The following is a 27,697-nucleotide window of genomic DNA, read 5'->3' on the forward strand; positions in this document are numbered from 1 at the left end:
AGGCTCTGACTGTGGGCACCACGTGCTCTGCCCTCTGCCTGCCCTGGCCCAGGATGGCTGCTGAGACACAGCCCTGCCTGGCCAGCACCTGCAGACGTGGGAGCTGTGCCCTGGGGCACAGGAGTTATTAGCAAAATTCCCTCATTAAAATGACCCGTGGGCCTGGTATTTGAAGTAGGTGGGTGTGGAGATTGAAAGAGTCTCAAGTGTTTTTCTCAGCAAGCTGTGGCCAGAAGAACGAGGAGCCCAGGGTGGTTAAAGAAAAGCGGCCCGATCAGCAGAGAGAGAGAGCTCCTAGACCAACTGGGGCTGTGGATGGTGCACAGATGATCCCAGGGCCGTCCCGGGTGCTGCTGGGAGCTGCTGGTCACCGCTGCAGAAGAACAAGCTAGCAGGTCACAGGTCACCCACTTTTTGCTGGCTAGAGATAAGAGTGTCATAGTTTTGTCTGTCCGGGCAGTCTTTGAGCCGTGATCCTCAGATTTCAGCTTCCTGAGTAGTCAGGACAACAGGCATGAGCCACAGGTGCTGGGCAAAGGTCCTGTGGATATATGCTGGAAAGCAGTAGCGGCAGAAAACATCTTGTTTCTACAATCTTGGGGAAGTGGAAGTGGAGGCTCACAGGGTGGCAGGCAAGTCGACTCCCTGTGTTGAAGTTCCAGCTGGCCCCTTGCTGGGGCTTTTGACATCGTGGGGGCACGTTTCTTAATAACCTCTCTGAGGTCCCTGCTTTGTCTGGAAAAGTGAGGGGAGTCATAGCGCTCACATGACACAAGCCTCGCCGCAGAGAAAATGAAATCATGAATATAAAGCAGAGAACTGAGACACGCTCAGCAAATATCAGGAAACTTCTTAACTATGTGCCAAGCATGATTCTATAAATGTTTGGTTGGGGGGGGGCAGGGAGAGACATACACAGAGAAACAGAGACAGAGACAGAGAAGAGGGAGAGAGGCAGTGTGTGTGTGTGTGTGTGTGTGTGTGTGTGTGTGTGTGTGTGTGTGTGTGTGTGTGCGTGCATTAGTTCAGCAGGTGATAGCCCTGCTCCTGTAGGGCCTAACTTCAACTTGAACTTCAAGTTCAAGTTCACTTTGGCCTCACCAGCTGGCGCGACTGGGACTGGCTGATCCACTAGATAAACAAGCCAGGACAGCAACATGTGTCGTCTCCCCCGACGCCAGTCTGTCCATCCAAAATACTAAATACTAAACTGCTTTATTTAGTCAGCGAGAAGGTCACAGGGTGAGAGCCTTCCTGGACACCCCGGGCTGTGATGTGGCAATGAATGACATGCTCTCCAGGGCCACGGGGCTTGACACTATGGTGAACTCCAACAGTCCATGGTGGTGTAATAAAATCATGGCTGGGCCCTGCCATTCCATGGGCCACAGCCTACACTCTACCTCTCGCCACATCTGGAAAGAGGCTAAAACTTCAGGATGAGGAATGCATTCCTTGCTCCTTCTGTTAAAGGGCCGGGGAAGGAACACAAAACCAGATGAATGGCTCAAAAACCACTTCTTGCCCAGCTGGGGATTGAGGTAAAAGTTCAATCTGTTGGGGGGGGTCCTTCCTCTCATGCCTCCTGGGGCCCTTGGGTGGCTCCCTCAGCCCCACTGGGACCACACAGCCCTACACTTGCTTCCCGGGTAGACGACGGGTAGACGGCGGCTCCATGGTGGCTCTTGATCATCACTCTCCCCTGGGTAGGTTGGGACACATGAGTCATCTTCTCCTTTTGAGGACAGTTTCTGAGGATGTGAAACTTGCCCTTTGTCACGAAAAGAAAGACTGCAAGCCCAAGGCTCTGTCTGCCCTGGAGGAGATTCTCCTAAAAAGCATCACCACGACATTTTTTCCCCCTCCCTCCCTCAAGAGGCTCTGCAGGAAAGCAGGCCATGCTCACAAACGTGAAACACCCGAGAGGTGAAGAAAGGGAAAAATAAACCAAGGCAGCCAGGCAGGGCTTCAAGAACACTCTTTGCAAATTCAGGAAATCCCCAGACTCTCAAAGGTTACAAGGCTCCTTCAACTCTTACATTACCCCAGGTCTAATTCTGACCCCAGATAATCAAGTATTCAAATGAATGCAGCCTTAGATCGCTGGAGCAGGCTGCATGGTTTTTCATAACATGCTTTCAGTTTTTCTTTCTCACTTTTCCACTGGAACAATTTCACAGCCAGAATTCATGCTTTTTTGCTCTTCTTCCATTTCCTTACTCAAACACCTCTATTTTTGACAGTGGAGTGGTACAGTTCATTTATTTGGAGGATTTGTGAGAAGGGTATGATTCCTTTGAGTTCCAAAGAATCTCCCGGCTCCTTTAAGGTAAATTGAACAGAAATGTTGGGTATAACTTGCAAGCTAGGTTGAACACTGGGGACTTAAAACGCAGGACTCAGTTTTCCATAGAGCAGTGGGTGGTTTAAAAATTAGCTGTTCCCCTCAGAGAAAAGCAAGGGCACGTGAAACGTTTTCTCTGGAGAATTTCTACAGAAGTGACAGGGACTACCTTTGATCTATCTCTATATCTTTTTCTGTTCTGAAGCCACAAAATAGGGACTGATAAACGAACCAATCAATTTCTTGTCAGTTTCACATGAGCAGCCAGTTCTCTGTGATCTCTAACTCCAGTTGGAAGTATGGCTTCCCTATCTGAGGCTGAGCTCTACCTTAGTAAGGGAATGGGTAGGTCAGCCTTTCTTTCCCCAGCATATGCCCTCCTCTCCAGCCCTTTCCCCTACCCCCACCATCTACATCCTAGGGGTCTAGGGGTTTGTATCCCAGGATCCAACCAGTCACAGAAAAAGACCCTGTGTCTGTACTAAGCATGCTCAGGCCTTTTCCTTACCATTATTCCCTGAATAATGGAGTACAACTATTTCCATAGCACTGATGTCACATCAGTTATTATAAGTCATGGAAAGATGACTTATAACATATGGGAAAGAAGGATGTGTGTGAGTTGTGCATAAACATGGTGTCACTTTATATGAGGGCCTGGAGTATTGATAGATTTTAGTATCTGTGTGTGTATGTGGTGGGGGGGTCCAAAACTGGAACTAACGGTGGAGGATGAATGTATCACCCAACCTCTAAAACACCGTGGTGCTCACATGCAGTTCTGTACTTCTTTTCTCCAGATTTAAAATAGTTCCTCCTGATTGCCCTTCTTCTATTGGAACCATAGTTCCCCAGATCTCTGCTAACCAGGCCAGTTTTATATCACACACGTCCAAGACCCTGAATTCACCGTTTGCTTTGGGCCAAAGTCACACTTGTTGCTTGGTCCCTCTATCCAGGAGTTTTCTCATTCAACACACCCAACTTCTTCAGGCTTCACTCAGTTATCAAGCTGTGTACCCCAGGAAGGGACAGCACAGAAAACAAGATGACCAAATTGACTTCCTGTAGGTTGGCTGACTACTCCTTACCATGTGTGAACTCACACCCCAAGGCTATACAGATACACCCAGGCCACATGTAGCTAGTCAGGAAGGCCCAAGGAGTAAGCCTCGAGGGGAGGAAGGCAATCTGGGTCCTTAGTTCCTGCCCAGGTGAAATTCCTGTGCAGGATGGGAAAAAAAAAAGGGCAGGTGGGCTAGAGGCTGAGAGGGAAAGGAGAGAAGCTTTGGGCAAGCCCGGACTGGAAGGTGCCGTCTCTGTATTAATGACATTTACCAAAGGGGGTGTTTTCATGCTGGTCACACACATCTAAGACTGGCTGAGAGAGGAAATGAATTTCCAGTCCCCAGCATGCTCCAAAGATCCTTCCTGTTCTTCAGACTCAGTGTCCTTCTACCATTCGTATCTGGTAATGACAGCTCTCTGTTCGCAGACTGCTGGCAGTTCTCTGCGATGCTGGGATCAGACTAAATGCCCAGGGTCTGTATTCCTGTCCCCTCTCTATGGCCCGGGGAGAGAGGCCGCAGAGCATCTCTCAGAAACTCAGCAGGCCAGATGCCATTCTACTCTACGCCCTCTGCTTGCTGCCTCCTTCTGGATTTGTCTCCTGCGCGTCTCCTCAGAATCCACAGTTTGCCTGGGGAGACTCTCTGCCCTTCACTAGGCTCTGCGTCGCTGCTCACTTGTTCCTGTTGCACCTGCCTTTGCCATAATACTGTTCCCTCAGGATAGCAGTCCTCTGCCTGTCACCCCGTGATGAGCCCACGAGGCTGTCACTTTTCTTCACTAGCCTTTGTGTCTTCACAGCCCGGTGCCCGACTAAGTGTAGGAATGCAATGCAGAACCATGGAATGTATGAACAAATGAATGAATGAAGTGCCCTTCATGAATGACTTTAAGAACAAGGCAGGGGAACGATCAAAACACAATAGAGACAGCTGTGATACTTTCAATACACAATCAATGCCCAATAAATGTCTGCCACTACTACATTATTTATTCATTTATTTTTTATTTTTTGTTGGTCATGGGGCCTGAACTCTGGGCCTGGGCGCTGTCCCTCAGCTCTTCAGCTCAAGGCTAGTGCTCTACCACTTGAGCCACAGCACCATGTCCTGCTTTTTCTGCTTATATGGTGCTGAGGAATTGAACCCAGGGCCTCATGCACGCAAGGCAAGCTCTCTGCCACTGAGCCATCTTCCCAGCCCCTAACATTATTATTTTTGTGTGTGTATGTATGCCAGAACTTGAACTGAGGTCCTGGGTGCTGTCCCTCAGCTTTTGTGCCAAAGGTTAGTGCTCTACCACTTGAGCCACAGCTGCACTTCCACTTTGGCTTTTTTTGGTAGTTCATTGGAGATAAGAGTCACATGGACTTTCCTGCCTGGGCTGGTTTTGAACCAGGATCTTCAGATCACAGCCTCCTGAGTAGCTAGGATTACAGACGTGAGCCACAGAAGCCCAGCTAAATCTGTATTTCTATGGGGTTATTATGCATCAGAGGTTCAGAAAGTGGGGCACAATGGCTTTAGTGTGATCTAAGCTCAGGGATTGGGCTAACATGCACAGTAATAGTATAGCAAGAGCTCTTCCCACTTAACAGCCACACTAACCCACTCTCTGGTTTATATGTGGTCACAAGGAGAACAGCATTGTGGGTATTCACTTGCGATGTATGCAAATGCCCAGTTACAGCCTGAAGAAAGGCTTCCTGGGAGCAGGTAGGATGGCCTGAAGCACCATGCCAGGCAAGCCACGGTGGCACCTACCATAAAATGCTTCTAAGCTTGGGTGGAGGCAGCAATTACCGCTCAGGAAGAATGTGATGCTACGGGTGCCAACCCCGGCAGCAGCCTTGTCCTACACAGAACAAAGGGATTATTCTGCTTCATTGTTAAAATGCAGTGTTTATTGTTAAAATACCATCGGAGAACTAAAAGGGGCAAGTATGAATCATAAATATTTGCATGCTATTAATGTGTGGACAAAAGAGTTGGGCAGACTCAGTTGGTAGAACTTCTTTTCCCATGGAAAAAAAAAACTGCTTCGAATTACAGTGCATATTTAATTTCATCTCGTCCATTGCTAATCTGAAATCTCAGTGCTTATAACCCTTTCACGCCCTCCGAAATCCTTGGAACCAAGAAGGAAAAATAGGGGCTGAGGTTTCCACTCAAAAAATTCACCTACACTTTATGTCTAAGATAGAAAAAAAAATTTTTCTGCCAAGGGTCATTTGGCTAGTGTGTACATATGTGTGTATATGCTTGTGTGCATGCATATGTGTGTGTGTGTGTGTGTGTGTGTGTGTGTGTGTGTGCAGGGTGTGGGCACTATCATGTAGATTTTTTTGCTTAAGGCTCTTGTTCTACCACTGGAGCAACTTGGAAATAAGAGTCCTGCCTGGTTCAGCTTTAAACTGTGATCCTCAGATCTCATCCTCCTGAGTAGCCTGGATTATAGATATGAGCCACTGATACCTGGCCTAGTTGGATATTTAACATCATTACGGGCTCTATAAAATCAATATGGGCAGATGGGCTCAGGACAGCTAAAAAGAAGCATAACATGTCTGTCCTGTCATAGACCAAATGATTTTGTGAACTGCATGGCCTCCACCCCCTTTCCCTCGGCCAACAAACAGGGTTGCTGATGACATCTTTGTTACTCAGTCACAGAAACTCCTGTCACTGGAACATTCCCAGGCCCAAGTCTTATCAATCCTCTCCGTACCTCCTGCTCCCAGAACAAAGGCGGGGTCACGCAACAGAGGCTCAGGCTGGTCCCAAAACTTGTTCAATGACACACACTTTTAAGCCAGTGGTTCTCCAGCAGTGCTCTCCAGCCTGCCTGGGCCTTGGGAAGAAGCTCTGTGCACATTTCCAGGTGTTACACCTGGGAAGAGGGCAGGGGGCAGTGGGGCGTGTCACAAGCTACTGGACAGAAGACAGGGCTGTTGCTGCATAATGCATACCACGGCCCCACATCGAAGACCCAGCCTGAGAGCCCCCAGGAAAATTTGGGTACTAACTATTAGGATCTACTGTCTAGAAAGTACAAATAGTCGTCTGCAGATATTTAGTGCATGACCACCAAGTGGCAGACACCAGCCTAGCCGCCTGGTGCTGCAGAACCTCAGGGCTATCTTTTAGTTGGCACAAAATTTGAATAGCCATGCTCCTGAGAGTCTCTTCTCTTCAGAGATTGGGTGTCGGTGGCCGCCATGTGTCCCCTTGCATACCACTGATAGCCTGAAGCTTTTTCCCCTAGTCACCTTTGCTCCCATTCACATCTACAGCAACAAATAAGCTGAGCGCCCAGCAGCCTGGCTTAAATGCCATCACAGCAAACTCCTAGTCTAACAGTTAAACCCAACTGGCCACAGGATCCAACTCTGCATAGAGCTTGTCACTATGTGTGGGGAGCTTTGAGGAAGAGAGCAAGGACCCCATATTAAGTTCATGCAAGCAAATGAGTGATCAGTGAGGGAAAAAAAAGTCACTGCCAAACATGGTCATGAAATTCAACCTCTTTGGACTAGGTACCCGTGGCTCATGCCTGTCATCCCAGCTACTCAGGAGGCTGAGATCTGAGGATCACTTTTCAAAGCCAGTCCAGGCAGGAAAATCCGTGAGACTCTTATCTCCAGTTAACCACCTAAAGCAGAATTATAGCTGTAGCTTAAGTGGTAGAGCACTAACCTTGAGAGGAAAAAGCTAAAGAGGGACAGCATCCAGCCCTGGAGTTAAAGGGGGTCTGGTTCAAGTTCAGTCTTGATGAGACTGAAATCATTTTTGAAATCATTTCCCCACTGGGTCTCAGTATAGAAAATAGGTGATTGCAAAACTAAGGTATTCACATGGGCAAGTGAAGACTTTCTGAGAGAGCCCCAGCAGGCCCCAAGCCAGCTGTGTGCACAAAAGCAGGCTACTACTCTCTCTGAGATGTTCCCTGAGAAGCCTGCAGTGCCTCTGCTTGCTGCTGCCTTCAACTGTGGGGCCTTCACTCAGTGGCAGTTGCAGGTGGAGAGACTCCTCAGATAGTCCTCCCCCCTCCCACCGCCCCCATGTGTACTGCCGGGTTCCAGTCTGAGATTGGCCTGCTGCAGGAGAGGGCCCCACGGATGAGCAGAGAAGGAACAATTCCATGCATAAAGCTTGCTGGGATGCTTTCATGCTAAAAAAAAAAAAAAAGTCTCTTTTGTCCCAGAAAGGTCAAAAAATCACCCCCAACAGAGAGTCACTAAGACTATCCTCAAAACTGATAAGCAGAGGGGCAGGTAAGATAATGAAGAGGACCTGACCTCATTAATAAAAGACAGATAAAGCCAGGTGCTTGCTTGGTGGCCACGCCCCTCATCCCAGCTACTGGGAGGCTGAGATCTGAGGATTGCCATTCAAAGCCAGCCCTGGCAGAAAAGTCTAGGAGACTTATATCTCCAACTAACTACCAAACAGCCACAAATGGAGCTGTGGCACAACTAACTAGTAGAGCACTAGCCTGGAGCAAAAAGAGCTCAGGGACAGAGAACCCAGGCCCCAAGTTCAAGTCCTATTCCCAGAACAAAACAACCACAACAAAAAATACGAGATACATGATTGACATGGACTATTTTCCACTTCATGATTTCAAATAAAAAGAAGGAAAAACATCTGTATAAACCCCAAACCAATGTCTAGAGCAAACCCGAGGTTCCCATCCACGGAGATCTGATAAGCTCACAGATAAATGACCACACTCCGGTCACCATCTTCCTGTGCCTCACCATTATTTGCACAAGGTGACTCAACAAGAGCTACACACAGCCCCCAGGGTGCAAGCCAGCCGCTCATTCACTGCGAGAGAGCCACCCTGGGTCAGGTGACGTTTTTCCAGAGCACTATATGCAGCCCCATACATCTGTGCTGGTCTTAAATCTCCAGGTGAAAGCAGGAGTGATCTAAAGATGAACAGGAAATTTACTTGCATCTTCCTTGAGAAACACACAGTTTAAGTAGTTGGAAATGAATGTCTCCTTGGTGAGGAAATCAGAGGAAACACATTTCAATCAAGCAGAAAATTGGCATGAGCCTCTGACAGGGCCTGCTGGGATTTCCATTGGATTTATAGGGCCACCACTACCCAACATCCCAGTGGAGCAAGTTCAGCAAAAGCAAGCAAATGGAGTTCCTGACTAGGATACGTGCCTGATAGAAAGGCAGAGGCTGGGCAAATCAGTATTACACAAAGTGAATGCTATCATTCCCTCCATCTCTATTAGAGGCACATCAAAACCAAGGATGGAGGGCAGGCTTCACCCCAAACCTGCCAATGCATGTTTGTAAACATAACTGTCAGGTGTGCAACTCACCACCCCCCACTCCCTCCCAGGGAAGTCACAACTCAGGCGCATTTGAACATAATCACAGGCGGCAAATTAAATCTACATTGCTCACATACTAATTTCTGTTAATTGCTTTATTTGGGGTTTCAATGAGAAGATGTTATTCACAAGGATTTAATCTTCAAAAACATTTTGAGGGGGCTATGAAGGTGCTCAGTGGTAGAGTGCTTGCCTTGCATGCATGAGGCCCTGGGTTCGATTCCTCAGCACCACATAAGCAGAAAAAGCTGGAAAGTGTGGTTCAAGTGGTAGGGCACTAGCCTTGAACTGAAGAGCTGAGGGACAGCGCCCAGGCCCAGAGTTCAAGCCCCAAGGCCGACCAAAAAACAAACAAACAAAAACCATTTTGATCCAAGAAGTCTCTCAATGAAAATACATACACACACACACACACACACACACACACACACACACACACACACACACACACACACACACACACACACACACACACACACACACACACACACACACACACACACACACACACACACACACACACACACACACACACACACACACACACACACTGGCTAGGAGTCCTAAACCCTGCATTTGCCCAGTGCTGGTGACTCATACCTGTAATCTTAGTTACTTATGAGGCTGAGATCTGAGGATCAAGGTTCAAAGTCAGCCTGGGCAGAAAAGCCTGTGAGACTCTTATCTCCAATTAACCACCAAAGAGCCAGAAGTGGCAATACAGTGCCAATCTTGAGTGAGAGCTCTGACTTCTAGAAAGAGTGAGGCTCTGACTTCAAGCCCCAAAATAGGTGCAAATAAAAAGCACCGTTACACTCCTTCTTTACGGACCAGCCAGCCAGTGCTCTTGTGCATCTGAGGACTCTACCAGCCACTGAGCAAAAATATTTGAAAAAAAAAAAAAAAGACTGCATCTGTAATGAACATGTCTTATCACTATTCTCCAAACTACCCACTCTAACAGCTATTTACACAACATTGATTTAGACAGGAAGGTGTGAGTAGGTTATATGCAAATGTGATGTGTCACTTTGCATAAGGGATTTGAACATCTGCAGAGTCTAGTATCAAAGAAGCCAGTGTGCAAGGGCCATACCTCGTAGACATGGTATGGGGAATCATACGTGAATACTCATCAACATCCCCTTACTTGCATGAACTTCTTTAATCATCACCAGCTGAGAGGAAAGAGCTGTTGGACAATGTCACACCATCTCTTTTTCAACCAGTCATTTTTCTTTAAAAATTAAAAAAAAATCCAGAAACATAGACTATATTCTTCCATAACCAGTCTCCTCTACACTCCCCTCGCCCTTTGCCAACCAGCACAAAAAGAAAATACAAAACTGATTTATTAGAACCAGAGCCGTGTTGCAGCCCTTGGCTGGGTCCCTGTTTACGTCTGTAAATGCTTGCTGTTGAAACAGGAAGCTCTAAAAATCATTCAGGCATTATTTCTCTCAGAGCCACTTTCTGATTGATAGTCTTCTGTCTTGACCAAAAAGAACTGGCTTCACCAAACATCAGCCGGCTGGCAAAGAAGGGGTAAGAGGGTGGACAGACAGAAAAAGGGCAGCTCCTGCCCCTCAGCTGGAAAAATAACGTTCACCCATGCGGCTTCAATCAAGAAAAGCTGTCTGACATCGTCAGCAAAGGCTGGAACATCATAAAATCAGCAAGGAAACTATGAAGGATAAATTGTGGCTGGTTTGGGTTTTTTGTTTTTTTTTTTATACTTGCACTAAGGGTCTTTTCTAGTCCTTGCCACTCTAGGATTTAACAAGGCAAGGAACAACTTGCTTGAAGACAGTGTTGCTCTTCTTTCATTGGCAAATGTAGAAGAGAGTTGAGAAACGTGATCTCTAAGGAGAAATTTTAGATCAGATCGTGGATGCAGGTTTAAGACCTGCTATCGAAAGGATGTATTCGCTATGGCTGGCTGAGACTTGCTACATCAGAGGCTGGGTCTTTTTGGCTCCTGCTTAAATCTGAAGAAAAGATTCCAGTCAATATCCTATTTTAAAATGTAGATCAATAACAAGAGATAAAAAGGGGGGAGGATGAAGAGTTTATTTTATTTATCTATTTATTTTTGTGCCAGTCAGTACTGAGGCTTGAACTCATGGTCTCGCTCTCTTACGTGGTTTTCTCATTCAAAGTAGGTTACTCTATCACTTGAGTCACACCTCCATTTCCAGCTGTTTGTCGATTAATTGAACATAAGTCTCACAGTTTTCTGTCCCAGCTGCCTTGGCATGGTGATCCTCAGATCTCAGCCTCCTGAGTAGCCAGGATTACAGGCATGAGCCACTGGCACCTGGCTGGAGAGTTGATTTTTATATCATTCCTTTCTTTTCCTTGTATGCTCCATAGGAGAAATCAGTGCCAGGTTATATAGCCTGCTTTGACTTACATTACCCATGGAATGTCTCTGGGATTGGCAGATGGACTTGCCCTTCCTTTGTTAGATAAATCTGTGATCACACAGATTGACTTGGATCCCACAGTAATGGCATGAGTCATTCTATTGCCTCTCAGAAAAGGCACTGCATAAAGACATGTATTCTTGTTTAGAATATCAGTACAGGTTATCTTTCCCCAAATATACCTTCTCTTCTTTCTCACCTGAAAGGCAGTATATCTCCATTCTGTGTCCCCAAATCATGTAAAACCACCTAGGGCTGAAAATCCCTTAAACAACCAACATGACATAAATATGAACTAACCCAGATTATGACAGGATAAATATTATGTCTGGGAAGACATCCATCCATAGCAAGAGCAAACGCATGAATTTCACTTTATAAAAGCATTGGGAAGCGTACTATTTAGAAACTGGGCAGGGTTAAAGTTGCCAGGGAGGTCAACATAAACAACAAATGCCACCAAGAAATGAAACCCTTTCCTGGCAGGCCACAGAACACATGGCCTCCTAGGACTGGAATGGCACTCTAACTCAGGAGCCAGGGTCGATGGTGCCCTGGAAAAGAGACTGTCCCAGTGATGACAGACACCCACACATTGTACACTCCCCTGCCCCCCCCCCCCAGAAAAGCCTGGACTGGCAGGCTGAAAGGGACCTACTTTTGTAACCAGACTAACCAGGCCCTGGCAAAAACCAAAGGCCAGACAGCATCTGTTTCATTTTCTTGTTTGTTTCTTTCTTTCTTCATTTTCTGGGTCTACTGTGTAAAACATAGTACTGGTTTGGGCTTCCATGTTCAACGCAAAAGCCATTTAGAGATTTTCTTGGCCTTGCATTCCTGAATCTCCAGAAAGCCTGAAAACTGCTGGCTCTAGAAACTGAAATTAAACACCAAAAATGTTCAGACACGAGCATTTTCCTCACCTCTGGGGAAAAGACTTCCAAATAATTTTCGAAATTATCAATGACATTTCCAGAAGATCAAACATCACAGTGCTAAGATACATAGAAGAAAACGTACGGTAGATTCGTTTCCTCCATTTACAATGTGGCAGATGCCAGAGTTTGGTAGATCTCGTTTTTGGTTCTAAAATAAAATCAGTAAAGCTGTGTTCACGGATAGATCAGTTCCTTTCCAAATGATTAAACACGCCAACAGAGGCAAAGGGACAAACTGTTTACAGATGTCACTGCTGAAATTTCTTCAATGTCATGACATATTTTCTTGGAATTGAACATACAACTCTAGATGTACATTGACATAAACTGCTAAGCTAATTAACTTCACCGAAGAGAATTCCTTTTGACCTCAAACTTGGATTTTCTACAGGTGACTCATAGTCCTAGGCCACGTGATTAAAATGTTCATTGTTTAGAAGAACTATCTACCTGTGTACTCTCCTAATCTCTGTAGTCCTGGGGTCTTCTCTGAGCTCCCTACCCCTCTCATCTCCTGGGAGTGGCTATCTCCTCCAGCTTTGTAAAGACATGGTTAATTTACATGAAGATACAGAATCAGAGAAAGAAACATTCCAAGAGGGAGACAAGATTTACAGAGGAATGGAGAGAGAGGAAAAGGAGGAAGGTTCAAGCTGCTAAGGCCTTGTCCAATATTTTGAGGGGCCAGTGTAGTAAGCAGGGCCTTGAAAGCCGGACAGGCAGGTTTTCCCAGTTATGGGCTAAACCCAAGTTAGGAGCTGTGATCCTGGACATCAGCCAGTGCCCAGAGAGATCAGTTCCATGGAAGAGAGGAAAATCCTTTTATATGCCACATCTGCCACCCTTCTACCAGGTTGATGAGGGCCAGCATCTAGGACGTCTCTTCCTGCCTTTCATTTTGCACTAAGCATTGGCCCCTTTAGGAAACCCATGCCTAGAGAATTCCAACCTGGCAGAGGTATCCAGAAGAAACTGAAGTCAGGAACTTCTGGGCTAAATAAAGGCTGATTTTCAGGCACATTTGCAAAAGCAGAAAGCGAAACAGCAGATCGTCGTAAGATCCCTTAATAAAACATAATGGAACTTTTGAAGGATAAAAGTGAGGAAGATTAAGAGTAATTGTTAAAATTAGCAGGACTCATCGGCTTTTTCTTCTTACTGGGAAGTGAATTGCAATACAGAAAAGAAAAAGGAAAATGGAAAGAAGAAGTAGAAGGGAAACTCAGACAGGCTTTGATGTGGACACTTGAAAGAGCAAAATTAAATTGCATTTTAGAGCTGCAGAGGGAAACTGACTCGTTTTACCTTACAGCATTGCCCCCAAAGTTTCCTGGAGACCAGTATTACACATGATAGCCATAATTAGGTCAAATATTCAATGCGAGTTCCTTATTTATTTTGTTTACTGTGCTGGTCCTGGCCCTGAGACTCAAGAGTCTGAGAGCTCTCCATCACTTTTTTTGCTCAAGGCTGTTGCTCTACCACTTGAGCCACAGCTCCACTCTGGAGGTAATTAGAGGTAAGTCTCAGGGACTTTTCCTGCCTGGGGTGACTTTGAACCGTGATCCTCAGATCTCAGCCTCCTGAGTAACTAGGATTACAGGTATGAGTCACAAGCACTTGGGCAGCGTTCCTTATTTTTTGCTTATTATTAATTATCAAGCTTGATTCAAGACAAATCTTATCCATTTATGGCATATACTTTTTTTTTCTTTCTTTCTTTTTCATTCTAGGCTAGAGAAGACAGTCCAATCTTGGTGGGAGCTATTTTACTTTGTGTGTAGGGGGTGGGGGCAGGGAGGGGTTATTCAAACTTAAGGGCACACTGGCACAAATCAGCCAGCCGAACGCAAACAATCCACACCTTGGGGAAACAGTTCACTGCCACCCAAGTAAACACAAGCACCTATTAGTCACCTACTCAAAACGGCCAGAAATGGCCCACGAGGGATCAGAGACCAAGACTCACTATCAGAAAAAGAAGCATGCTACTTTAAAAATCTTATTCTTCATTATCACCAACATCTACCATAGAAAAACAAAACAAAAATGAAAACAAAAACAAAAACATCGCTGGCATGGGTTACCTCATAGCTCTCCTAGATTTTATGACCAACACCTGACTCACAGAACCATCTAGATGCAAATGAGGATAATAATACTTTCTGTGAAAAAGTGACTACATGACACTCAGCTAGCTGTTCCTAAAAGGAGGATTCCACCAGAATGGAATGAAGATTGTTCACTCGGCAGGTGGGCGGGATGTGGCTATGGGACCTTTATTGTTTATGACATTCTCATCCACACTGCCAGCCACTCATCTAAAGCCTTCAAGATGTTTTCTAAACACACATCTCTGAATCATAATGTGAATTCCATTTACTGAAAGGCAGAAACTTTTAATATAACAGGGGAACCTATTTAATGACTTATGCTTTTATATCTTATAACATGCTTTCAATAAGTGAGTATAATTTCCTTTGAACCACCCTGTTATTAACTCAGCACTATGAACATATATTTTCAATCATGTTATATGTTTTTTAAAAAAAATTTTCTCCAGCTATGATTTTATTATAAAAATGCTCCAGTTAGCTTAGGTAGCCAAAGCAACAGCCAGAAAAAAACAACAGTCAACACCCATCTACCTCTTTCCCTCTTCCACTAGCCAATTCCCTGAGAACATAGTTTCTAATTTTCTTGTGTGTGTATGTGTGTGTGTGCGTGTGTGTGTGTGTGTGTGTGTGTGTGTGTGTGTGTATGTGAGACGATACTAGGTCTTGAACTCAGGACCTGACCACTGTCAGCCCTTTTTGCTCAAGGTTAGTGTTCTTCCATGTAAGCTACTCAGCCTCCTGGGTAGCTTAGATTACAGGCACAGGCCACCAGTGCCCAACTGCAATAATTTTGAAAGCCTTTAGAAAGAATAATGACTACTTTTATACTTAAATGTCTTTAAATGGTAGTTTTATTTTTTTCTAATATGAGAATTATTTCTATTAAGTATTTATCATGTCTTTTTTTTTTTTTTGTCAGTTGTGGGGCCTGAACTCTGGGCTTGGGTGCTGTCCCTCAGCTCTTTCAGTTCAAGGCTAGTGCTCTACCACTTGAGCCACAGTACCACTTCCGGCTTTTTTTTTTGGTCAGTCCTGGGGCTTGAACTCTGGTCATGGGCACTGTCCCTCAGCTCTTCAGCTCAAGGCGAGCGCTTTACTGCTTGAGCCACAGCGCCACTTCAGGTTTTCTAGTGGTTTATTGGAGATAAGAGTCTCATGGACTTTCCTGCCTGGGTTGGCTTTGAACCACAATCCTCAGATCTCAGACTCCTGAGTAGCTTGAATTACAGGTGTGAGTCACCAGCACCTGGCTAACCAGCTTTTTCTGCTTTATGTAGTACTGAGGAAACAAACCCAGGACCTCATGCATGCAAGGCAAACACTCTACCACTGAGCCACCTTCCTATCCCTTATGTCTTGATTAAACTGGAAGTAACTTTTATTTCTAAGCTATTCCATAGTATACTATGACAATTGAAAACCAATTGTCCTATGTATCTCAATTATACTTGTAGTAACTGTTGATCATTATAACAACAGGAGAGACAATCTACAATACTTGGAAATAATGGAAAATAGAAATGGTTACAATGAGCCAAGATTCCTTTGTGCCCTAATACTTGAAAATAGGCTAAAGGAAGGAAAAGAAGAGCGTACACACAACCACTGAATTGACCCAATAGTTTCCTTGAAATTTGACCATGATTAGGATCTGAAGTGTGCCTAATCTGTACTCCCAAATCACCAAAAGAAACACAGCAAGGAGTCATACTGTCATCAGTGATGCTCGCATTATTTCTTCATAGTTTGCCTTAAGAAGGTAAGCTAGCTCAAAATTATGTGCCCCTTAAAACCACTGAAGTGGTCAACTGACATCTGTCCCTTGTCACAGAAAGCATCATTCTTAAGTTAAAAGCTTTCGTTAAATCAATTTTTGATTGTCAAATAGAGAACCCCTATTATACACTCTGGGTTTCCAATGTGGTCTTATCTTTTCACAGGGTAGTAAAACTCTAAGTGATTTCTTTTTTGAAATGCACATGTCATATTTGGCATGTTGCGAACAATTCTTCCAGTGATTTAATCATAGAAAGCTTAAAAAACATAAAATCTCAGACATATATTTTTAAAAAGGTTTGGTATAGCAAGAACAGTAAGAGAGACCAGCATGACAACTGCTGGAGGAAAGCCTTGTGGTTCAAGCACACTTTTAACAGGCACCTACCTCTTCCGCTCCGACCCACAAACCTGAGGTCATTGAATCTTGCGACTTGGTTCTTCATGGCCGCAGTAGCATTTCTCAGCTCGGCCGAGTAGTTTTCATCATTGCCTGCCATCACCGTGACCAGCGTGCCATCTGGAACGTCCCCCAGCGCCACCACCTAGACGCCCGCCAACGGGCAAACACAGACATCAGGAAAGTCACACAAACGCCCCTCTGCTGACTTCACCACTGTTCAGAAATGGTGTTCACTGTTACTGTTTTAGTTTTCAAAGGAATAATAATCGCAACTCACACAACACAAAAGTGTTGAAGGCAAAGGTTCATTTTTAACTGTGTTTTATATATATATAATATCATATAATAAAACTTTTTGTTTTTCTTTCTTTCCTTTATTTTTTTTTCTTTTTTGGTGGGATTGAACTCAAGTCCTTGGGCTTGCTAGGGAAGTACACTTCCACTAAGCTATGATATGCTCACTGTAACTAAATATAAAATTTCAAATAGAGAAACACTAAATCATCTAATCAAACCATACAAGGATGTATATAGCACTGAAGGAACAATAGGAGAACTTTGAAAAGCTGTGCCAGCTCATGAATGCAATCATATCTTCTTAATCCTTCATATGTGAGAAGAGAATGTCTTAGGTTTCCAAGTCTATTACCCAACCTATCTTTTAACAGAACCTCAGCTTGACTTTTGTTTAACCTTATTGCTGCTAAAATTAAGTCATACCTTTGCTGCTCATTCTTAAATGACTTGAACTGTCCCCTGTTAGCCCATTTTTGGTATCCTACTTGCTTCCATTAGATTGAGTTTCCTTAGCCATGAACTCCGGCATACAAGGGGAAAAAAATCAGAAGTGTGCTTCTTGTTTGTTATTTAATTACAAACTTGAAAAAAGAAGAAAAAAGGGCTCCCATTTTAACCATTCTTCCCAAAGCAAAGATACAGCAGAGTAGGACTTTTATACCTCTGAGTTCCTCATAAGTGACTAAGATGGGCTCCAAATTCAGCTAATCTTTTGAATATAATTGAAAAAGTATGAGTTTGTTATCAGGGCTACATGAAGAAAATTGGTAGATAAACATTTTTATCATATTCAGGAAATAAAGTAATAACTTCAGGGTAAAATGCCCTAACCTGAAGATGTTGTATGCAATACCCACTATTTGGCCATCATTTGACTCTTTTTCTTTTGTTTTTGAGACAAGAATCTTGCTATTCAGGCTAGGCTGGTTGCGAATTCACAATCATCTTGCCTTAGTCTCCTGGGTACTAAGATCATATATGAAAGCTACAATGCCCGGTATTACTAGATTTTTCTAGAAACGATTTTTGTAGTCTAGATGTTCATGACTAGCTTTATTTCCATTGTTTCAATTTCAAAGTGATAGAATTTCAAGCCAACATTCTCCAAGTCATATTTGTTCCCATCATCTCTGATCTTCTTTTACAATATTCTCAGTCAGTAGTGAAATTTGTGTTATTTGTTTTGTTTATAGAAGCACATTTTGGTGATTGTTTCCAAACTGGCAACAGAGAAGCATTGCTGAACTTACCCGTTACTATTCCTTCCGCTATTTTCTGCCTCCTGAATTTTACCTTGCTACATAATATCTGTGTGGGAAGATTTTTTTTTTTGTTTTTTAGTCCGCTTTCTCTTTATAGAAATAAAGCTTCAGATTCAGTTTTTTTTTTTTTTTAATATCAAAGAACATCAGTTCCCGGCACTTGGTTAGGACCAGTTCCCTATGTCCTGCAAATGACTCTCTGTCGGTATTTGCAGTGGCTGCTGCAGTTTCTGGGTTCTAAAAATCAAGACAAAATGAATCCTGTCTCTCTGAAAGGTGCACACCGTCTGGATCTTGAGACTGCCCTGGGGTGATCTACTCTCTTGGTACTAGGTAAGCATTTTATTTTTTAAAAATACTTTTATCCAACTTGCTCTGTAAAACAAATTCTGCCATTTATCTCCATTTTCAATCCTTGTATTTCAATTGTTTCCTATGAAACAATTTTAAATGAAGCACTGTTCTCTATTCTGTAAGCAGCAATCTCTAATTGGGTGTTTAATTCTCATTATACGTGGGTTTGATATCATTTCACTAAGTATATAGTAAGATGACCATTCTCTTTTGTTTCTAAGGAATTATGTAAATAAATCTTGTTCATCAGCTAATTGATTCCTGTTACTTTTTCTTTCTATTCTAACCATTTATACTTGCTGTAGCCCACTCTTTTTAACCTCTAAAGTTTTTCCTATTTCTTGTTGTTTTTACTCTTTCACTTCCCTCTGTGAAATGAGTCCACAGTGTTGAAATACCCTTCCTGAACACTTATTTTTACTTCCTCATCCTCCTCTCCTGCTGCTAACCCAGGCTTTTCTACATTCATTCAACATTCAGTAAGTATACAGGGGAGTGGATCATCAGCTTGTCTTTCACACTGAATAACTCATTGTTGAGGCTGGCCCTATAAAGGAGTTAAAATAAACAAATCTTGTTTTTATAACCACCCAAATCATCTTGAATCACCATCCTCCTCCTGCTGTTTTCCTCAGCGTCCTAAGTCTGGCCCTCTCTTCTTATCTCTCCAACACTACCCTCATTAGTGATTTGGCAAATTCAAGAGAACCTTCACCAAGCAGAAACAAATATAGCATAAAATTCTAAGGGCCAAATCCAAAAAGGTTGTTAGGTGTTGGAATTTAAGGTTTTCAAAAATTGAGTTTTAACTTCTGCTCCTTCTATTTCTTGGAATGAATTGGGAAATATATACCTGGATACTCAGATAGCATTTACTCATTTTTTTCATTTGTACTGAAGGATTTATTTATTTATTTTTTTCCCGAGCAGGGAGAGGGAATAAAATTAAATCCAGGGAAGTTTCATGAATAATGTATACCATCAAATTAAAAAGTATACTTGGGCTACGTTAAACTTTTTTTCTTTTGTAGTTTAAATGAATACATCTGCTAATTTGATGTGTATTTTGCCATTGAGAGGTGATAAAAAGAGAATGAAAAATATCTGACTTCAAATAGAAAAAAAAAGAAGCCATGGGGATGAAAAGCTATAAACCATAGGTAAAGGAACACAAACATTTACATTTTAACACAGACCAAACAGACAAGAAGGGACTTGCTGGCCAAAGATATCTCATTATTTTGTTTAACTTTTTCTGTTTTTAAAGTTGGGCAGAATACCAGCTCTCCTCGATAGTATATGGAGCTCCCAATATTACTTTGGGGCTCCTTAGACACAGTTTCAAGTGACATTTTTCAATTAGATTTGAAATTACAGTTACAATTCATTTACTTCAAAACCCACAATCGTCCAGTATTTTGAAGAAGGCTGTGAGTGGAACAGAATTCAGCCAAGATGACAAGATGACATTCAATGCCTATCCAGGGACAACAATCTAACTAACAGGGCCTAAACCAACTGTAATATTATAGTTTCACAAAAATTTAGCCAAACAGTTTTGGAAGCCGCTTCTATAAATTGGGGGTAACATAGAAAGTTTAAGATTTTATTTCCCCAGTAGTAAAAGTCTCTCCTCCATTAAAAGAAAAGCCTTGCTCCCTGAAGGAAGAGGGCCAGAGACAGATGGGGGGTTCCAGATAAGCAATTAAGGTATTTTAATCTATGTTAAATTTCAAATCACTTCTGAGTTTTGAAGAGTAAGGCAGAGATTTATACAGAATTTCTGAAAACTTCTAAAAAATAAAAAGGGCACTTAAGTACTCTATTCATCATCATCAGACTTTGTCCCTGTGTCATATTTTTTGCTTCTGTAGCATATGGACTGTAATGAATTCCTTAGGGATTAACTTCCTAAAGAGATTGTCTGAGACTTTGTGAAAGTCCAAACTTTAAAGGTATAATTTCTGCAGAAACTCTAAGGAGGTGTCAGGTAGGTAGATAAGTATATGACAGAGCCAGGAATGCACCGTGAATCTAGCCAGAATACAAGGAGGAGTGGGGGTTGAGGTTGAGATTGCTTTTCTTTCCAGACTTCACTTTTGTTATCACCCTCAAAGAGCTGCTTCCCCTCCAGAAGGCAGGGAGCTAGGTTTCCTTGACAGGGGTAGTGACAGATACCTATCACAGTGTTCTGATTTCTCTACACTGGAACTTTTTCCAAGGGATGTACACCTAGTCTACATATTAACACTAAGTAAAACCAATTAAGATCCTTCTTTTTAAAAAGTGCATTGTCCAGGTTTAAAGGAAGCCTCTATATTATTCCCGTTTCTGCTAAAAAGAATTCTCTAATGGTTTATAAAAGCAATTGTGCATAGTTTTCCACTCCTTTAGAAGAAATGAACACTTTCGTGTAAGCAGCTCAAGCTTTTTTCATTGATTCAGTTCTGAAGATTTCTTCTAGATAATTTCTTGCCTTGATAGATTGGGGTGTGGGTTCCCGGGCAGAGGATGGAACTCAGAAAATGACCCTGAGTTTTTCCCCCAGGAAGCTCCAAATCCCTTAGCAGAAACCTGGCTTAAATGGCCCTGGGCTGCGCCTGTCTTTTCCCTGTTTCTATCTGACAGTGACCCCAGAGCCCAGACTTGTCAGGTTCCCTTTCAGACAGGCTGAGGAGAGAATGTCCACCAGCTGAGTCTGTTTATGTAACCTCTACTTAAGATTAGAACCATGTAAAAGAAATGGCCTCCTAAACCCAGATCTAAATAAATGGAAGAAGGGAAGGAAAAGTCAAGTGGCTACTCCCTTTATCCTCATTCTATCCCCCTTCTCCTTAAACAAACTGCTTTCAAACAATAACCCAGTGGGGGTGAAAATGAGGAAACTCTCAGGGCAGAGCTGACTGTAAATTATATTTCTGTTGACTCAAAAATCACTAAGTTTGAAGAGAGCTTAAAAATAAAGAACCTGGACAGCATCCCCCCCCCCTCCAAAAAAAAGTGAACATTATTCATTGTCATTAGATCAAGACTCTGTAGAGGCCTGGGGACTATAAAAAGCTTACATTAAATTATATCTCCCCCCCTTAAAGGGGACAATTATTTAACCATTTAAAAAAAAAAGAGCAGCCAGAATCACCTGCCTTCATTAGCCTTTCAAATAATCAGGAAATGACCCAGCTGATTGTTCTAAAAGAAAAGAAAAAAGCAAAAGCAAGCTGTTTTTTAAGCCCTCGGAAAACAACAGAACACACGAACCCCGCTGCAGAAATTAAGTTTCTCCTCTGGCTGCCAGAGTAGTAGGGTGGTTGTTTAAAAGCGCCCCGGGGTTGTTTATCTATCACGTTTGAAGGCCAAGGTTTTTCAAGACGGCTCAAAACGGGGGTTCGAGCAGCAGGGAAAAGTGCACGGAGACCCAGCGGGCAGACCCAGCTGAAGCCACAGGTTGCAAGCCGGCCCCCGCTGCGGAAAGGCTGGCTTGCGTGGACCTTCGGAAAACACCTGGTCACTCTTCGCTGCCCAGCACACACCCTAGGTGAGCCAGCGAGAGAGATTGTTCAGGGGTTCCAGGAAAAGAAACAGGACTTGCTACTTGCGGCTGCTGGCAGGAGGAGGTTAGACAGAGGCTGGCAAAACTCAGAATAACTTGGACACACTTAGCCACAAGCTTCCCTACGCCTGCGGTGGACTTTGGACAGGCTCGTTCTAATCGGGCAGTTACAAAGAAAAGAGGTGGGAGAGGGCAAAAAATAAATCTCTGGACAGTTTCCCTTGCTACGCTTATTTGTTAGTTTGTTTGTTTATTTGGTTGGTTCTTGGCCGCAACGCATAAAAGGATCTCTATTTTATTTCCTGATACTTTCATCTAGGAGACACAAAGTGGTCGGGGTGTTATGGGGGTTGGGGGAAGGGCCCCCTGTGGAAGCTTGTCCCCCTGGCTAGTTCATAACTTTCTTCTCTCCTGGTGTCAAAGGTAAGGCCTTCGCAGAGAAGGTCCCCATTGGCTTGGCCCCCGGTGGATGTCTTGGGGGACAGGCTGAGTTCTTTATATTAAGATGATTATTTCTTAGGAGTATCGTGATTATTTAGCCCTCCGTGGCTCGTCCCAGGGCGGGGCCCTCCGTAGGGTCTCCAAGGCAACGCAGCAGCATCTCCCCGCATCCCCGGCTCGGGGAGAAGGGACCAGGAGCCCCCAGCGCGCGCGTGCCTAGCACCCCAACCCCACCGCCTAGCCCCTTGCTCTCCCGGGATCACCCCACCCCCGCTTCCCCGCGTCCCCCGCCCCCCAACCCCGCCACCCCCGGGTACCTTGAAGGCGATGGGCAGGGTCTTGTTGCAGCGCCAGTGCGTGGGCAACACGGAGCAGAGGAAGTTGGGGCTGTCGGTGCGCACCAGCTCGCCGGGGTGGTCGGCCAGCACCTCCACCATGGTGCGGTCGCCGCTCCTCAGTTTGCCGGCCAGGGCGGCGCCGGCGTCCGGGGCGCCCAGCGGTAGCGGCTCGCTCATCTTGCCCGGGCTCAGCGCGGTGGAAGGCGGCGTGAAGCGGCGGCTCGTGCTGGCATCTACGGGGATACGCATCACAACAAGCCGGTTGAGTAGGGACCCCGCGAACAGAGCCTGCCGGAGGGCGACAGGGACGCGGGTCTTCAGCCAGCAGCTCCCGGGACACCCACATACAAGGTCGGCGGGAGGAGGAGAGCTAAGTTTCTAACAGCCCGGGACCGGGGCAGTTTTGTTTTGTTTTACTGCTGGTCGGGCCTCAGAGACCCGAAGAGGCCAGGGAGGGCTCCTCCACACCGCCGAGCGCTGAGTGCACGAACAAGTGAGCCACCGGAATCCGGAGTCTGTTTGCTGAGCCTTGCTTTGGAGAGTTTTAAGTTCAGTCTTTGGCTATGACACAAGTTCCCAGAGGTAAAATTCCCAAACACTTTTAAAATATTATTATTATTATTATTATTATTATTGCAGAGAGCAAATACGTGATTTGGAAGTTCCAGTAGTTAATTGCCTGTAGTTTTTTTGCAAGGGATGTTAGCCTAAAGACCCAACAGCACACCACACACAAAAAAGAGCGTCTTCCACACAAGACGCCTCTTTTAACATTAAAAAAAACTGTCTTCCGTCCTCCAAAACAAGAACCGAGATTTCCAGAAGCTGTGCTAATAATGCATGTGCTCGCATACATATATAAATATATACATATGCTCTACTTCATAAAATATTTACAATACAATCTGTGGAGAATTTAAACACAACAGAAATCCATTACTGTTGGTTGCACAATTTTTTTTTCCTCCTAAGTAGCCTTGAAAATCAGCTTCAGTAGTTGGAAGAGGACTGGCTTAGCATTTCTTGTCATGTTTTCTCAATAAATTCTGGCCAAAAAAAAAAAAAAAAAAGATCAGTGCAGGAAGTTAGCTTTTTCAAAGATCTCTAGCTAGTCTTTAAAAAACAAAAAAATAAAGTCCCAGTCGATGACACTCAGGGTACAGCTCTCCACATCTGAGAGGGAACTAGGGCTTGGGGGTTGTTGGTTGAGTTGTGGCCGATCCTGTGGTTTGGAGAAGCTGAGCTGCAATCGAGTCACACAAACACGCAGACACGCACTCTTCAGAAGCCAGCCACCATCTACACCGGTGAGTCAGCCTGGACCCGGGCAGCAAGCGCGATGATCTTCCTCCAACGTCGCCCCAGAGGCGGCTGGTGAGCTGACCCCCGATGCCCAAATAATACCCACTAACACCGCTTAACCGCAGCAGGTGGAGCGGGCCTGGCGAGCCAGGCAGAGGCTCAGCCGCCCAGCAGATCGCCGCAGACCCGGCGGCTCGGGTTACACGCGCGCGCGCACACTCCCACGCGCACTCTGCCACGCGCACATGCAACTTTGCAGCTCGCCTAGGACCCCCCGCCCCCCACCCCCGGCGCACTTTCTCTCCCGTAGTTGTCAGAGGAAAACAATCGGCGGTGGGGTGGAGGGGGGGGGAGTTCACAGTCAGGAAAGAAGTTGAAGCATCCAAGGCAAGGAGTCAGTTCATTCAAGAAGTAAGAAAGGAAAACAAAAACAAAAGTCCCACGCAGGTCAAAGGAGGATCAGCAAAGGTTGACTATCTTGGTGGCGTGTCCCCAAAGTGCTCCAGGTAGAGGTGCCTGTCGCATGCACCGGGCCGGGCAGCGTGGTGCCCTGGCTGGGTCCGGCCGCGGGGCGCCCGTCCCGCCCGCGCCCGCTGGCTCTATGAATGAGAGTGCCTGGAAATGAACGTGCTTTTACTGTAAGCCCGGCCCGTGGAATTCCATTCCCTCAGCTCGTTTGCATAGGGGCGGCAGGCAGCCAATCACAGGCCTTTCCGGTATCAGCCTGGGCGCGGCTCTCGGCTCCGCGCTCCTGGAATTGGTCCGCGCGCCCCCGCGCGCTACTGTACGCAGCCCCGGCTGGCCGCGGCCCTGGGCCGCCGCCGCTCCCGCGCGCCCCGCACATCCACACCCACGCGGGGGCCCTGCGTAAACACGCACGCGCCCGCCCGAGGCCCCGCCCGGGTGCAGACCCCGCTGGGGTAGCGACCCGCCTTGTTGGCCGGGTCTCTTCCCCCGGGAGTTGCAATGCGCAGCGGCGCCACGGGTGGCCACGGGGGAGACCCGGGAAGAGGAGGAGGAGGAGAGGAGAAAGGCCGGGCCTGGGGAGGACCCAGCCCGCGAGCTGGAACCAGGGCCCGGAGACAAGCTGCCGGGAGGCGCCCCAAGCGTCTGGGAAACTTAGCTGTCATCGCAGGGACCCGGGTTGGAGTCCCCCGAATGGGTCCCGGCGGGTGGTCAAGCCATTGGGGCCCGGGAAGGAGCGAGGTTCGGCCGCAAGGGGGCCCGAGGGCCCCGGGGCCGGGAGGGAGAGCGGCTCGGCGCGTTCCCAAGGCCGGGTTGGCGGCTGCCAGGAGTCATTAAGATCCAGGATTTTCGTGACTTTTGAAAGCAAGCACTCCTGGTGTCTTTGTTTTAATGAATGCTTTTCGCCGTGCGGGGCGGCCGGCAGCGGAGCTTCTAGTTAAGAGGAGACCTCCCCTCTCCCCAAAGAAAGAACGGGGAACTGGAAGAGAAAGTTGAACGCATCCGATCGCCCGCCAACTCCAGGTCCACAGAGTTGTGGGCTTGCCACAGAGAGGACGGAAAGCCGTGGCGGGGCGCACACGCCGGCTGCGGGCGGGAAAGCGGACCCCCTCCCCCGATCGCCCCACTGGGTGCCCAGGACGACCCCCTCCCGCCACCCCCCCCATCGTCCGAGCCTGGCTATCTCCCTCCAGCTACCCGGAAATTGCCGGGGCGCTCGTCTGCACTCCCCTTAACCCCCACCCCCGGCCTGGCAGCCGAACCCCCCGGGCTCGCGCCTGTGCGCGCACACACGGCGGGGAACTTCCCCCTGCGCCCGTCCCCCCGGCGCCTGGGCATTTTCGCGGAGCTTAACGGGCTCCGCCCCGGCCTGGCCCGAGGCCCACTCCCGCCTACCCCCCCACATCCGGTGAGACTGGCACCCTTACTCCCCCCCACCACCCCCGGGCTGCCCATTCCCTCCGGACCCCTGCCTGCGATCCCTGGAGGTTTCTCACCCACTCCATGCAGCTCCCCGCTCCCCTGGTCCTCCGGACACCACCGAACCCCTACTCTCCATGCGGGAGCCCCTCACTTGTCCCCGTGGCTCTCTCATTTCCCCCGTCCCCTCACGTGCACGCGCGGCTCGGGGGCCGGGGCCGCCTCCCCGGGACCTGGTGGAGGAGGGGACAGTGGAGGATCGCGCCTGGAGGCCTTTCCCTCGGGAGTTGGGGCCCCGTTTTCTTCGCCCCAGGGCCGGGTCGGTAGAGGCTGGTGAGCGGCGTGCGTGCGAGGAGCCGCTGGGGGTGGGGGTGGGGGGGGTGGGGAAAGAAGCATTTCTCGGGCCTCCGGGACCCACAGGCTCCGGCGGACGCCAGGGGGCAGCAGCGGCCCTCGCTCCGACGCCCCGGGGCGCCTGGTGGCCACTCCACACCTCGGCGCGGGGCTCCACCGTCCTGTCTGGAGACCTGCGGACGGCTCTTTGGGGGAACTTGCATCTGGAGAGAAACGACAGCCAGAGACGGTCAGGGCCAATCTCAGCGCTGGTGGCCGGGGAATCCGGGCTCTCCACACGCACCGGAGTGGGACATCTCTCCAAACCCCGGTTGCCCCGGCACCGGGGTCAGTGGGAGTGGGGTCCCTGGTGAGGCGGGGGGGGGGGCTGCGGGTGCCCGGCGCGCTGGGATAAACACACCCAGCGTCCTGCCACCTGCGCTCCCTCTCCGCCTGGGCGCCTCTTCTTCCCAAAGCCGGCCAGCCCTCTCCCTCCTCTTGCTCTCCAAACTGGGCCACACTCAGCTCAGGTCCTGAGGTTGTTGGCGAGGGGCCTCCAGGAGAAAAACTCTCCGAGCGTTTCCTTTACAATGATGCTGGAGGAAACGCTATTTAGAAACGTTCCCACCTTGCTCGTGTGTGCGGCCGAGCATCATCGTGCTCCCCGCTTGCCCTACCGGCCGCTCAGTCCAGCCCGGGGTGGAGGGGGGCGCTTCCTGTGTCCTAAGTCACTGCCAGACCAAAGGCGAGGTCGGAGCCAGTGGAGCCTGGTGCTCCCCGCTTGCACATGTTCCTTCATCTAAGGCCTCATCGAGGGCTGGGGGGTGGGGGGTTCCCCTCCCAAAGGCACCCCAGGGACCCCTGGGGACCACCATGGATCTGGAAAATACGATGGTGATCATAGTGAACCTCGAGTCCGGGGGAAATAACGGGTCCTTCAGAAAGGTGCAAGACGATTCCTTTAGGGGCCTGAAGCGGTTTGTGCCTAACATCGGGAACCCGGAGGGCAGCAGGGACCGGTTTCCCGGGCCGGCCGGGGGTGCTTTGGGGGATGCAGCTTACATATTTCAGCCTAGAAAGAAATTCCTAATCTTGTACCCGGACGATAAGGAAAAAAAAGGAAAGGAAAGCTGGACCGGCGCGCCCCGCGTCCCCCCAGGCCTGCGCCCGTGCCGGCGCCGGGAGCGGGCGCACGCTGCGCGCTCCTCCCGGAGGACCTGAACCGCCCGGGGGTTCCTTTCATCCAAAGAGCTTTTTACGGAGTTAATCCGGACCCCAACCTCACCCGGGGAAACGCGGGATTCCTTCCCCCCCCCCCCCCCAGCGGATCTTTGGAGGGCACCAATTCTCCCGCTTCACTCTCTAAGAACGGAGCGTGCGTGCGTGCGTGCGCCAGGTCCACTGGCTAAAAATCAACAGGGTAAAGGGCCCCCGGGCCCCCGCATTAGGGGGTGCGGTAGAAAGGTCCTTCCAAAAGAGTGGCAGCCCCTTCGGGAAGGAAATGTGAA

At 47.2% G+C, this 27,697-nt stretch overlaps 1 protein-coding gene across 5 annotated transcripts in view; it reads right to left on the reverse strand.

Moving 5' to 3' along the window:
• The window catches only part of Runx1 (RUNX family transcription factor 1), an 803,982-nt gene that overhangs the window by 71,250 nt on the left and 705,035 nt on the right, over positions 1–27,697 (reverse strand). For 4 of the 5 annotated variants that reach the window (XM_070030636.1, XM_070030638.1, XM_070030635.1 and 1 more), the window contains 2 exons: positions 22,650–22,903; positions 16,414–16,570 (listed from right to left, as the gene is read on the reverse strand). In XM_070030636.1, coding sequence (XP_069886737.1) covers positions 16,414–16,570; positions 22,650–22,903 — 411 coding nt within the window. Of the gene's footprint in view, positions 1–16,413; positions 16,571–22,649; positions 24,796–27,697 lie in introns of those variants that run through there. The other variant, XM_070030639.1, reaches the window with a different exon arrangement.

Source organism: Dipodomys merriami, unplaced genomic scaffold, assembly GCF_024711535.1.
Source record: "Dipodomys merriami isolate MVZ:Mamm:240054 unplaced genomic scaffold, mDipMer1.0.p SCAF_2, whole genome shotgun sequence".
Lineage (NCBI taxonomy): Eukaryota > Metazoa > Chordata > Mammalia > Rodentia > Heteromyidae > Dipodomys > Dipodomys merriami.